The sequence below is a fragment of the Vicugna pacos genome, chromosome 2, assembly GCF_048564905.1.
Source record: "Vicugna pacos chromosome 2, VicPac4, whole genome shotgun sequence".
In the NCBI taxonomy this organism is placed as follows: domain Eukaryota; kingdom Metazoa; phylum Chordata; class Mammalia; order Artiodactyla; family Camelidae; genus Vicugna; species Vicugna pacos.
In genome coordinates this window covers 30,049,924-30,063,608 of record NC_132988.1, presented here as the reverse complement: position 1 = coordinate 30,063,608, position 13,685 = coordinate 30,049,924, and the positions used below count along the sequence as shown (strand labels likewise).

At 32.7% G+C, this 13,685-nt stretch overlaps 1 protein-coding gene across 2 annotated transcripts in view; it reads right to left on the bottom strand.

Annotated features, from left to right (window-relative positions):
• The window catches only part of SCLT1 (sodium channel and clathrin linker 1), a 155,998-nt gene that overhangs the window by 50,403 nt on the left and 91,910 nt on the right, over positions 1-13,685 (bottom strand). For both annotated transcript variants that reach the window (XM_072937586.1, XM_072937588.1), the window contains 3 exons: positions 8,009-8,083; positions 5,985-6,130; positions 2,472-2,664 (listed from right to left, as the gene is read on the bottom strand). In XM_072937586.1, the coding sequence (XP_072793687.1) occupies positions 2,472-2,664; positions 5,985-6,130; positions 8,009-8,083 (414 nt within the window). The remainder of the gene's footprint in view (positions 1-2,471; positions 2,665-5,984; positions 6,131-8,008; positions 8,084-13,685) is intronic.

Below are 13,685 nucleotides of genomic sequence, written 5' to 3'. Positions count from 1 at the left end.
TTGTAATTTCTTCCATTTTTGGTTTTGCTGAAAAAGTTCTTTCCCATCTGTCAGTTAAATATTCACCTTCATTCCCTATTAATGTTTTATAGTATCTTTAATAGTTTTTAGTTATTAATCCATGTGAAATTTATAATATGAAATTTAAATTATAAGATGAAGGTTTAACTATTTTTTTTTTTCACCAAAATACACCTTTTAAAAATTCTGGAAATAAATATAGAAAGACTATCACAGTGAGTCCCTATATGCTTATCATCCAGCTTCCATAAGCCACAACAAACTCACAGCCACTTTTATTTTACTTATAATCCTACCCACTTTCCTCTGCCATGATTTCTCTCTCTTACAATGAAGTACATAAACCTTAAGGGAACAACTCAATTTTCACTTGTGTAAAAACACCAGAGTCACCATCCAGATTTAGGACCCTCAGGAGGCTTCCTCATGTGCCCTTCTATCAATATTCACCCACCTAAAATGTTACCGCTATTCTGATCCCATCCTATTCTTCACTTTCATATAATGAAATTAAGGGACTATAATTTTTTTGTCTGGCTTCTTTGTCCAACATTATGTCTGAGACTCATCGACCATTGTTTACAGACATAGTTCATTCTTTCTCGTTGCTGCATCTGTTCCGTTGTATGAACATACTACAATGTATTTATATCATCTCAAGTTGATGGACATTTGAGTTGTTTCCAGTATTTTGATATGATTAAAACTTCTATGAATATTTTTGTACACATTTTGATAAACATAAGCACTAATATCTGTTGGGTATGTAGCCAGTTTTATTATTATATTTGGCATAGTATTTATGTATGTCCAACTTTGAAAGATACTGCCAAATGGTGGTTGTACCAATTTATATTCCCCAAAATAACATATGAAAGGAACATCTATGTCAACACTTGATATTGTCAGCTTTAAAAATTTTAGCCATTCTGGAAGGTATGCAGTAGTACCTCATTGTAGTTTTAATTATATTTCCCTGATAAATAATGAAGTTGAACATTTTTTCATATATTCTTTTATAACATGCCTATTTAATTCTTTTGCCCATTTTTGGAAATGGGGTATCTGTTTTTTCCTTAATAATTATTTCATTATTAATTGGTAAACATTTTTATATTGTGAATATGAGTCCCCTTCTTTTGGTTATATATCTTATAAATATTTTTTCCCACTTTTCACTCTTTTAATGGTGTCTCTCTAAATCACTTAAAAAATCTTAATTTTAATGAAATCCAATTCATCTATCTTTTCAATATGATTAGTGCTATTTTTGTTGTGTTTAAAAAATATGGACCCAACTTATAGCATCATCTACTGTAACAATTCTTTCCCTATTGAACTTCAGTGATGCCTTTGTATAAATGAGGTGATTATGAAAAAAGGTTTTGCTCCTGAATTCTATTTTGTCCTATTGATCACACTGATTATTCTTATGTCAATTACACACTGTCTTAATTACCACAGCTTTATATATAAAGTCTTGGTATCCAGTAATGTGACTCTTCCCCTTTGTTTTTAAAAGATTTCTCACAGCCTAAAGCATAAACTACAAACTTCTTTGTATGATATGTTAGGGTCTCTTGTTCAGAGTTTAAGCTTTTATAAATAACTACAGTGTTGGACACTTGTAATAGGAGGTGTTAAATAAATACATGCTAATATGAACTGGGTTGGAATGTGACTTCTTAAGAGTCCTCAAAGGAACAAAAAACAAAGTGAAACAATAATGCTACTGCTTCACATTCTTCCTATGAAACTGGAAGATACAAATCTTTATCGTAAAGAGTTAATGCCATTTTTTACAAAAGTCACACAGAATAGGGTAAGGCAAGCAACATGTTGATGGTGGTACCTGTGCTTCTTGAAACTCCCTCAAATAGGTTATCATGTTCCTACTGTCAAACCGTGTAAGCATTAGAGTAAAGAAGAGGGGGAAAGGAGAGAGAAAATAAAAGGAAATTTTTTCTAGAGGAGACTTTTGTCCCTTGCGTTCTTCCTGGCATGGAATTTTAGACTACCTATGAATGGTTTTCAGAGCACACTGATGTACCATACTCTGTACAGCTAGTTTTAAGAGTTCTATTTTCAAGAGGCTATCTAAAGAGAGAGAAGAGAGGATGGCAGTCTGTAAAGTTGTCTAATCTATCGTCTTGCTAGCACTGCTTAAATTGCTTTGGCAGAAATATCAGTGCAGTTCATGGTTGGAAAAGGATTTTTTGTGTGTGGATAGTGAAAGCAATCATTTTCAAGTATGCTTGCCAAGTTCTACAATACAAAAAAGACTGGTTAATGCTCTGCTATATGATTTAGTGCTATCTGATGAGAAGGCAAAAACAAAAAATGAAACCAAAAAAAAAAAACTTAAAAATGTTTTACTAGGTCTCTCTAAATATTCTCTGTATTTTGATTTTCAGAAGTACACATTTAATTCTAACTAGTCTTGAAAATACCTTTAATTTGGCTTTTTTCTGAGCCTCGAGAGCAATTTTTCTTAAATCCTCAGTCTGTTTCTGTAACTGTTCATTTTCTTGCTGAAGTTTCAGCCTTTGTTCATTGACAAATCCACAGTTTTCTCTCTCAGACTCCAGTACATTTTGAAGTTTCTGAATCATTTCTTGGCAACGTGATATCTCTTCTGAGGAACTGATTAAAAAAACAAAACAAAAAGAACCTTTAAACTTAATGATCTGTAGTAAATGTCAAGAAAATCTGCCTATATTTTATACTATAGACTTGTTTTCTTTGTTCTAAGCCATTTCTCTCCACTGTGGACTTAGACTATGTGGTTTCACAATGTTATGTTACACCAGGCAAATATGATTAATTAGCAATCTTAACTAAGAATAGTTCAGTTGAACTTTTATCACTCACCTAGAAAATCAGTGTGAAACTTCTTTCAAAGTTTTACTACCATTGAGAATCACAGTGTAAAGAGGACTTCAACGGGGAAAACACATTAGCTGACTATATTAAATTATGAATTATAATAAGACCTATTTCATATTTTCCTGTTATATATCTTAGAAATGGTTTTTATAAACTTCTAGTTCCATAAACTTCTTGTTTTATCATACTTTAAATAGGTACATTTCTTGAACTTTCTCAACAATGGACTACTGGGGGACACAACCTCCAAACTTGTTTACTGCTTCAATATGCTGCTAATTTTTATTCCTATCTTCTATTTTTTTAAAATTTTTATTTATTTTTAATTTTATTTATTTTAAAAATTTTGTTGGGAGGGAGGTAATTAGGTTTATTTATTTATTTTTTAATGGAGGTGCTGGGGATTGAACCCAAGACCTTGTGCATGCTAGTCATTCACTCTACTACTGAGCTATATCCTCCCCACATTCCTATCTTTTAAAATTTCTATCTTTTCAATCCCAGATAATTAAGTAACTGTAAACATTCCCTCATTGACAGCTATCACAGGCAATATACAAGGACCTTTATTCCCATAATACTTGTAGCCCTTTTTTTCCTGTCTCAAGTTCCTAATGAAATGAAAGATCTAGGCAATGATCCTCAAAGTATGCTAAAGTCATAAAGATGCTAAGATCAAAAATAATAACACATTATGTGCCTCCAAACAGAAATTCAAAATACCACCATCTCTGAAGAATTCTTACAAAAAAAGTGAAAGCTGAATCAGATCAAGCCTCTCAATTCAGTTATTAGCTTTTAGGAACTACGTGGGACAGAAAAACTACATGACACCACATATATGCATGTAGGTAGAGGAAACTCTACTAACAACTCAGTTTTTCAACAAACTATTTGTAAGAAAAAAACAGAAAAGAGGGATTCCTGGAGAATATATACATATCTCCATCTCCATACACGTGCACACACACACCCTCTTTTCTTTATCTGTTCTTCTGTAGATCATACATTTTACTTTTTCTCCTTGTCTAATTTCTGTAAGACATAGAGTACGATGTTGAATAAAAGTGGCAAGAGTGGGCACCCCTGTCTTGTTTATGATTTTCGAGCAAAAGCTTTTAGCTTTTTACCACTAAGTATGACATTAGTTGTGAGTTTGTTACATATGACCTTTACTACGTTGAGGTACATTTCTTCTACATCTAATTGAGGTTTTTTTTAAATCATGAATGTTGTATTTTGTGAAATGCTTTTTCTACATCTATTGAAATGATCACATGAATTTTATCCTTCATTCTTTAGTGTGTTATATCACATTTACTAATCTGCATATGTCAAACCATCCTAGCATCCCTGATATTAATCCCACTTGGTCATGGTGTATGATCCTTTCAATGCATTCTTGAATTTGGTTTGCTAGTTTTTATTTGTTTTTTTAGGATTTTTACACTTATCTTCATCAGGGATATTAGCCTATAGTTTTATTTTCTTATAGTGTCTTCTTGCTTTGGTATCAGAGTAATGCTGGCCTTGTAAAATGAGTTTGGAAATGTTCTTTCCTATTCCATTTTATGAAAGAGTTTAAGAATGAGTAGCATTAAATCTTCTTTAAATATTTGGTACAGTTCATCAGTGAAGTCATCTGGTTCTGAACTTTCCAAAAATCCTAGGAGGTTTTTAACTACTGATTCAATATCCTTAATATAATTGGTCTGTTCAAATTTTCTATTTCAGATTTACTTTTGTAAGGTTGTATGTTTCTAGGAATTTATCCATTTCTTCAAGGTTGTCCAATTTGTTGTGGCATATCATTATTCATGGTAGTCTCCTATGGTCCTTTGTATTTGTGTGGTATCACTGTATATCTCCTCTCTTATTTCTCATTTATTGAGTCTTCTTTTATTCTTAGTCTAGTTAAAGGGTTGTCAATTTTGTTTACTTTTTCAAAAGACCAAGTCTTAGTTTGACCTTTTCTATTTTTAAAAAATTCTCTACTTATTTCTGCTCTAATCTTTGGTATTTCCTTCCTTCTCCTAACTTTAGGCTTAGGTTTTTCTTCCTTTTCTAGTTTCTTGAGGCATAAAGTTGGGTTGTTTATTTGAGATCTTTCTTTTCTTAATGTAGGCATTTAACACCATAGACTCTCTTCTAAGAACTGATTTCCCTGAATCCCATAAATTTGGTGTATTTTGTTTCCATTTTTGCTTGTCTCAACTTTTGATTTCCCTTTTGATTACTTCTTTGAATCACTGAGAGTACCTACAAGGGTCCCTTGGGAAGGGGCTAGGTGCAGGACTGGGCATGCAGGCTTAGAGCCAGGTCCACAGAGAGATGGGGCTGCTTTGGGTTCATACATGGGACCACAGTTGGGGAGCCTGCCACTGGTGCACAGGCTTGCCTCCTCATTTTGGGGCTCCACTGGGGTTTTGCAACCACCTACTTAGACCCCAAAGCTCCCACAAAGACACTTTATCCATGGATGGCTGTCAAATATTTGTTTCTGCAGAGGGATATGGGCTGGGGACTTCCTATTCTGCCATACTGCTGATATCACTCCTGTTTATTTTTAAATATCTATTAAACATATTTTATATGAGATCGAGACTTCATACAACTTAAAATAAGCAAGATTTACTATACTAAGTAATAATCTGGGGGGAAGGTACAGAAATATTCAGTGTGGATATGACAGATAAGTTTATCATTTTAACAAATAATGAAATACATAAACATGATGGATTATTTTTGACTACTCAATACCTCAAGAAATATAAATGCAAACTGAGTATAAAAGCAATAATTATAAGCAAGCTCCTTAATAGCTGTACTGTTACCATGAAAAAAAAAGATCTCATGAACATTCTATTAAACTGCCAGAAACAAGAAATTTCAAATAAAATGGTACAGTACTGTTAAATCATTTCTTCCTGAAGAAATTAGTTTTCAAAAATAACCTTGAAAAAAATTTGTTTGGCCGAAACAGTCTTTTTTTCAACATAATATATAATTATGAGTTGTATAAAAATAAAACCTGTCCAAAATTGTTTGAATTTTGAAAATCCAAAAGAATAACTTACTTCATTTCAAGTTGTTTGATTTTATTTTCTGCGGACTTAAGTCTTAGCTGAAGATCATCTTTTGAACACTCTGCAACCAGGCATCTTTGGTGCATTTCTTCCAGTTTTCTGTAATCACTTTCATTTATTCTGCCTTCATGGTAAATCTGCAGAAGAGGCTTATATGTATACTACCTTACAGAAGGAAATTGTCTTAAGAAATTACACAGTTTAGAAACTGAAATAAATGATGAGAAATAAAAATCCATGATCATGTGTTCATCTGTTCCCACTGTAACATTAAAACATATCAATAATTAATTTTGGTTATTTCACGTTTACAAAATAAGATGATGAAAAATAACAAAATAATTACTTATTTTTGAAATTATTCATGCTCACTGTAAGCTTTTCAAACAGTTTTAATGTTTCAGAAAGAGATGTAAAATAACTGAAGTTAAAAAAAAACACTCTTAAGTGTCACCCTTTAGAGACAAATGCTTTGATTCTTTAATGAATACCTTCAAGATAAGTCTGTATTGCAATATTCAACAGTACAGATACATGCTGTGGTGCAATGAGAAGAACTATCTGAAAGTGACTTAATCTCACTCTGTGTTAACTAGAAGATGATCTAGCTGAAATGGTTTCCCTTTCCCTAGCAGAAGTGGTTATACCCATGCTCTGCTTCCTGTGAGACTGGGCTTCCACTTACGACAAAGTCTGTAACATCCCATGATTCACAAGGTCTCTAGGTGCTAGGCAGCTCACATTTTCAGCAAAACCCTACACACAGGAACCCTCTAAATCCAAACTGCCCGGCCAAGTAACCTGTGTCTTCTCCCACTGACAAGACTGCTTTGTCACTCCTGCTCTACAAAAAGACAGAATATCGGCATACCAGTGTCCTGCTACTAAGATATAGACCTATACTGCAGTCTCAGCAGTACTTTGACTGTAGCATGCTTGTCTGTGGAACCATGGGAGAAGAAAAAGCTGTGACTTCTCTTTACCTGTTGCCTTTAGCCTTGTGGGTTTTATATTTCCCCAATAAAGCCTATTCCTTAACCTATACCATGTGATATTAAAAAAAAATTCACCCAAACACCGAGGTAAGTCAGGTTACAATCTAAATAAGACCTGTTCCTACTCCGTAAAAGATCGAAACTCAGAAGAGATCAACCTTGCAGGACAGTGGTGACCATGAAGGGTCTAACTTGAACATGATGTGTATTTTTCTTTTTCTTTTTCCACAAATGGGATTATACACTATATTATGCTTTGTAAACTACTTTTTTACAATCTGATGTTGTCATAGATACATCAAAGGTTTTTTATGCTACATAGCTTTTCTTTGAAAGTCAAACTCTGACTCTACCATTTACTATTTTTTAACATTGGGGAAGTTACTTAACCTCTCTATGAAAGTTACTAATGCAGCATCTCAAACACAGTATGTGCTGAATCAAATTTAGCCTTCCCCCAACCCCAAGGCATTTTAAAAGACTGGGATATTTACTGCTAATAAAAAAAAGTCATTTAAATAAGAAATATATTTTAAACTTTAAATTTAGACTTCTCACAATATTCTTTCTCAAATGTCACTGGGGTAAATATTTTTCCTAACTACAAATAAAAATCTGTACTTTAAAGGTTAAAATTATAGCAGTATTATAATTTTTTGGATATACATACATGTTATAGTTATAGATGGCCTAAACCCAGTAAGAGTTGGCAGAGAATTTAAAAAGAGAAGAAAGACAAAATGAGGATAAGCTCTAAGCAAGAAATACAGCTACCCTGTCAAATTTATACTTTTAAGTAAAAAGTTCAAATAATGTGGCCATTCTTGTAAAGAAATGTATATAGGCAATACCAGTATTTAAATGCAGATTCTGAATATTTTTCAAGCAAATAAAAGCACTCACCAGGAGAATACTTATAATAAAAGGGTTGCTAGTAGATAGTATAATGAAAGCAGAAAATAATATTGAATATTTGCAGTTGGATTTTAGGTATAGTTATTTTTTCTGTTTTCTCTTTACCTTTTCTAGTTCTTCTTCCACTGCTTTTTTCTCCCTAATGGCTTGATCAATTTGGTCTTGTTTTTCAGCACACTCCTATAAATTCAAATCATATTGTAAATAAATATATCTGTAAAACCTTAAGAAAAATGAGGAAAAATGGAAAAGTAAAATGATTTGTTTATAACAGGAATACCACACTTTATACACATTGCATACAGCAGGACCATATCGATTATATATATTAAAAAAAAAAAAAAAGCCCTCAACCTTTAAAGAGCTACCTATCAGGATTTCAGAAATCACCTCCAGGACAGAATGTCAAGGAGTTCTAATTGAACATATTAGGTAGATAATAGAGGCTGAGGGATTCCAGGGGAAAAAATTAATAAATGAGACCCCCTTCTCGTATCACAGTGTTCTTTTTCATATTCTCTTATCACATATTTTAAAAGACAACAGAACAGGTCAGTGGCACACCACCATAGGATAACCTATGGCCTAAAAGGCGTATGGGTATATAAATTCTAGAATAGTTAATTTTCTGTTGCAAAACTTATAAACAGCCAATGGACATAAAACATTTCTGGCTCAAAAGGGCTTTATCAGTAAAATCAAGCAAGCATATTAGTTAGTCAATAAAATGCAAAATTTGCAAATGAGACCAAAACTAAAAACAATAATCATAATGAGTAGTTCTTCACAGTTGTTATTTGCTATTTATTTTTGAGAATGGATGTGGTTATTTTCTACTGATTGTAAATTATGCTTTAGATGAATCTGCTTTGCTAACAGTATATTGCCAATTAATATTCAATTATTTTTATCATAACTTTATTTTACAGAAGTACGATGTATCAATGTTTTTAAAATTTAAAATAAATTTCTAAATTGTGACCAAAAATTAACTCTGATTATAATGAAGATCTTTAGCCCTATGTTATAAATTAGATGGTTAATCTAAGTTTATCTTTTATTAAGATAGAACTGTCAGTGTATAAGAAATGCAACTTTAATGTTCCATGTATTCATATAAACCATTAATCTATGAAAAGGCACTTTATGGTATGAAATTTGGGATTTCTCTTATATTCATAAGTCATTTTGTGTGATTTTCTTCTTAACAGACTATTTTTAGAATAGTTTTACATTCACAGCAACATTGAGGGGAAGTCTCAGATTTCCCCTGTATTTCCAGCCCCTGTACATGCATAGCCTCCCCCATTATCCACATTCTGCTATGTAGTGGTATATTTGTTAAAACTGATGTAAGTACATCTCACAATATTATCACCTAGAGTCCAGAGTTTACATTAGAGTTCATTCTTGGTGTTGTACACTTTATGGGTCTGGAGAAATTTATTATGACAGAACAGTTTCATGGTCCTAAAAATCCTGTGTTTTGCCTATGCCCCTATTCATCTCTCTTTCCTCCTCAACCTCTTTTCGTAATTCTGAAAAAGGCTGCTATAAACATCCATCAGCAGGTTTTCACGTGAACGTAAGTTTCAACTCCTTTGGCTAAATACAAAAGACTGCAGCTGTTGGATCCTATGGTATATTTAGTTTTCTAAGAAACCACCAAACTGCTTTCAAAGGTGTCTGTATCATTTTGCATTCCCATTAGGACCGACTGAGAGTTCTACTGCTCCATTTCTGTCAGCATTTGATGGTGTCAGTGTTCCAGATTCTGGCCATTCTAGTAAGTGTATCTGGTACTTACTTGGTGTAATGAGTGGTATCTCATTATAGCTTGATTTTATTTTTTAATTTATAAAAGGTTTTAAAGTTTTTAATTTTTTATTTATTTTACTGAAGTATAGTTGATTTACAATCATTATTGTTTTAATTTGCATTTTGACATACGATTTTTCATATGCTTATTTGTCATCTGTAAACCTTCTTTGGTGAGGTGACTATTAAGGTCTTTGGCCAATTTTTTAATCAAGTTGTTTGTTTTCTTACTGTTGACTTTTAAGAGTTCTTTGAATTATTTTGGATAACAGCCCTTTATCATATATGCCTTTTGTAAATATTTTCTCCCAATCCATGATTTGAATTTTCATTTTCTTGATAGTGTCTTTCACAGAGAAGATTTTAATTTCAATGAAGTCCAACTTACCAGCTGTTTCTTTCATGGATCATAGCTTTGGTGTTGTATCTAAAAACTCATTGCCAAACCCAAGATTATCTAGATTTTCTCCTATGCTATCTTAGAGGAGTTTTACAGTTTTGTGTTTTGCATTTTTGTCAGTGAACCATTTTGGATTAATTTTTGTGTAAGGTCTGTATCTAGATTCATTATTCTACATGTGGATGTCTAATTGTTCTAGTATCATTTGTTTAAAAGACTATCTTTGCTCCATTGTATTGCCTTTGCTTCTTTGTAAAAGATCAGCTGACTGTATTTATGTGAGTTTATTTCTGGGTTCTATATTCTGTTCCTTTGATCTATTTGTCTATTCTTTCACCAATATCACTTTGTCTTCACTACTGAAGGTTTAGAGTAACTCTTGAAGTCTGCTACAGTGTCAATCCTCTGACTTTGTTCCTCTTCTTCAACATTGTGTTGGCTATTCTGGGTCTTTGGCCTCTCCATAGAAACTTTAGAATCAGATTGCCAAAATACACAATATAACTTGCAGTGATTTTGACTGGAATTGTAAAAAATCTATACATCAAGTTGGGAAGAAATGACATATGGAAAATATTGTGTCTTCCTGTCCATGAACATGTACTTCATTTATTTTTTCAGTTCTTCTCTGATATCTTTCAGTAGAGTTTTGTAGTTTTCCTCATATAGATTTTATATATTTGGTTATATTTACACCTATTTAATTTTGGGGGTGCTAATGTAATAGTATTAGGTTTTTATTTCAAATTCCACTTGTTCATTGCTGGTATATAGGAAAGCAATTGACCTGTATATTAATCTTTTATCCTACAACCTTGCTATAATCACTTCTTTGTTCCAAGTTTCTCCTTTATTCTTTTGGATTTTTTACATGGACAACAATGTCATCTGCAAAGTATACCTTTTATTTCCTTTTGAGGGTGGCAAACTGCATTAACTAGTACTTCCAGTATGATGCTGAAAAGTAGTAGTGAGAGGGGACATCCTTGCCTTGTTCCTGATCTTAGTGCGAAAGTTTTCAGTTTCATAACTGTAGGTTTTTTGTAGCTATTCTTTATCAAATTGAGGAAGTTCCCTTTTGTTCCTAGTATACTGAGAGTTCTTATCATAAATGGGTGCTGGATTCAGTCAAATGTTTTTTCTGCATTTATTTATATGATTCTCAAAGGATTTTTAATGCAGATATTAATTACAAGGCAGGATCACATTTCTGGTCTGTGAGTAGCATATAAAAGAAAGGTATTTTATAAATTATGTTATGCATCCCTTTTTACCCAGTCCACCATTTAACTGCCAAATGATGGTGGCTGAATATTTGTTTAACCCAAGATAATGAAGTTAAAATGAGACAGAAAAGATGAAATCTTTATGGAGAGATATAAAAATTCTATTAGAAAGGCACTAAATAGTAAAGCTAACATTTAAAATGACTATTAAAAGGCTTTCACGGATATTTGCTATTAATCACCACCAGTATTCCTACCTTTTGGGCAGATACGACCAAATGCTACTAGACATTTTTTTAAGTACTCTTGGAGTATTTCCAAAATCATACCTCCATAGTGTATCACAAAGGAAGTCTCAACAAATATTAAGAATAAATATCATATAGACTGTGGCCTCTACTTAACCAGATTATAAATCAGTAATTAAAAGATGTCCACATATCCTTGTATTTAGAAATTTAACATTAGACTTTCAAAAAATTCATGGATCAAAAAAAGATAATAATGAATTTTAAGATAAAAAATTTACTTGCAAAAATTTGGGCATTTATAACCAATCTTCTTCCGCATTTGCTACAGGTTAACAGAAATCTCAGCTACTTGGCAGAATTAAAACTTTAAGTATTCTTAAGAGAAACTATACCTGTGTATGTTGCTCTCCTAAGGGAGAAATATGGCTTGAGATAGACTGGCTCTGGCCTTTTCTTAAAACTACCAAAAAATATGTACATTAAACTAAAATACAAGTTTTTCTCCTTCCTGCAAGCATAACTTAGTTTGGGGTTAAAATACACTTAACTTCCCTCCCTGACTTCATCTTTTTAGCACAGGTGGTAAAACTGGCACTGCAGAATAGAAATCAATAATTGATGTCAGGTTATTATGCCTCAAACTGTAATCTGAGTTTCCTGAGAAAATCTGCTTTTTAAAGTAGTTGAACATGTCTTCCTTCAAACATGTTTCTAAATGTCTAATATTTCAAAGACTTCAATTAGTACAGTTTTCCTCACTGAACCAACATGACATCAGATAATATTTAGTATCTTTAGAAAAATCCACTTAGCTATGAGTTACAATTGTTTTACTATAAATCCTAAGAAGCACCTTTTGTAATAATATGATATTAAAAAAATTTGTTTTACACTAAAGTAAGTTTATATAGCTCTGGTTGCTACACAGTTATGAGTTATTTTTTAAATCCTTGCAGGTTCCATCTAGTACACATTCCTAAATAGAAATAATGTTCTTGTCCTTCCAAAGTTAAGAATCTATTAAAAAATCCTAGACTGGGATAAAACCCTTCTTCAAAGTTGTGAATCTTTTTCGAGTTACTGGGGGGATTGAACCCAGGACCTCGTGCATGCTAAGCACGCACTCCACCACTAAGCTACATCCCTCCCCTCAAAGCCATGAATCTTTTGATAGCTAATCAGTCCATGTAGGAGAACAAGCAAAACAGCAAGGTGACAGAAGAGGAAGTAAAACTGAAACACAACAGAGAACTAGACATGAATAATCCGCCATACTACATCCTATTAATTTTACTTAATGTTCCTTTATTGTTAAAACAAATGACAGTAAACAAAAAGTAACATTGTTTCTTGTTCTATTACTTTCAGGACCTATACACAGTGACGAAGGTCCCATTGTGTATACCAGATTTCCACATTCACAGTTTGCAGAATGTGAAAAAGATGTGATCTTTCTTTCAGAGGTGTTTAAATATCACTCAATAAATATTTATTGAAAACATATTGCGCAAAATACTGTACTAGGCAAGGGGGAAAATAAAGGAACACATGACATTTCTACTTTGAAGTGCTTACAATCTAATTGGAAAGATAAGATTTTCATGAAGAGAGGGAGAAGGAGGCAGAGAGAGGAAAGATGAGGAGACAGAAAGAGAGGACTTGTGTAATATTTATTACAAAACATAATTCATTGCTAAATTTTATAAGAAAGATTAAAAGTGACAGAGATTCAGAAAAGATGAGAGTTTGTGAAGTTGAAAATATCTTCCCAATCTCTGGAAATTCATGTACTTTTTTATGCCCTTAGCAAGATTATTAAATTCCATTTCATCAAACCTTCAAGTTAAATTTATGTATTTACTCACACACCTCTAGTCACTCAAGTACTCTTTCTTCTCCTCCTTACCTACTCATCCTTCAGAACTCATTTCTTTTGGGAAGACTGTCTGTCGTCCTTCCTGCTGTCATGTATACTTTTCCTTTCTCCCTGGTCTCCCAGGTGAACCCAGCATATGGTAGCAGTTGTAGCTGGATGCTTCAATAGTAATCTGCACATTCTTTGTCCAAAAAAGGTAACCATAGTAAAA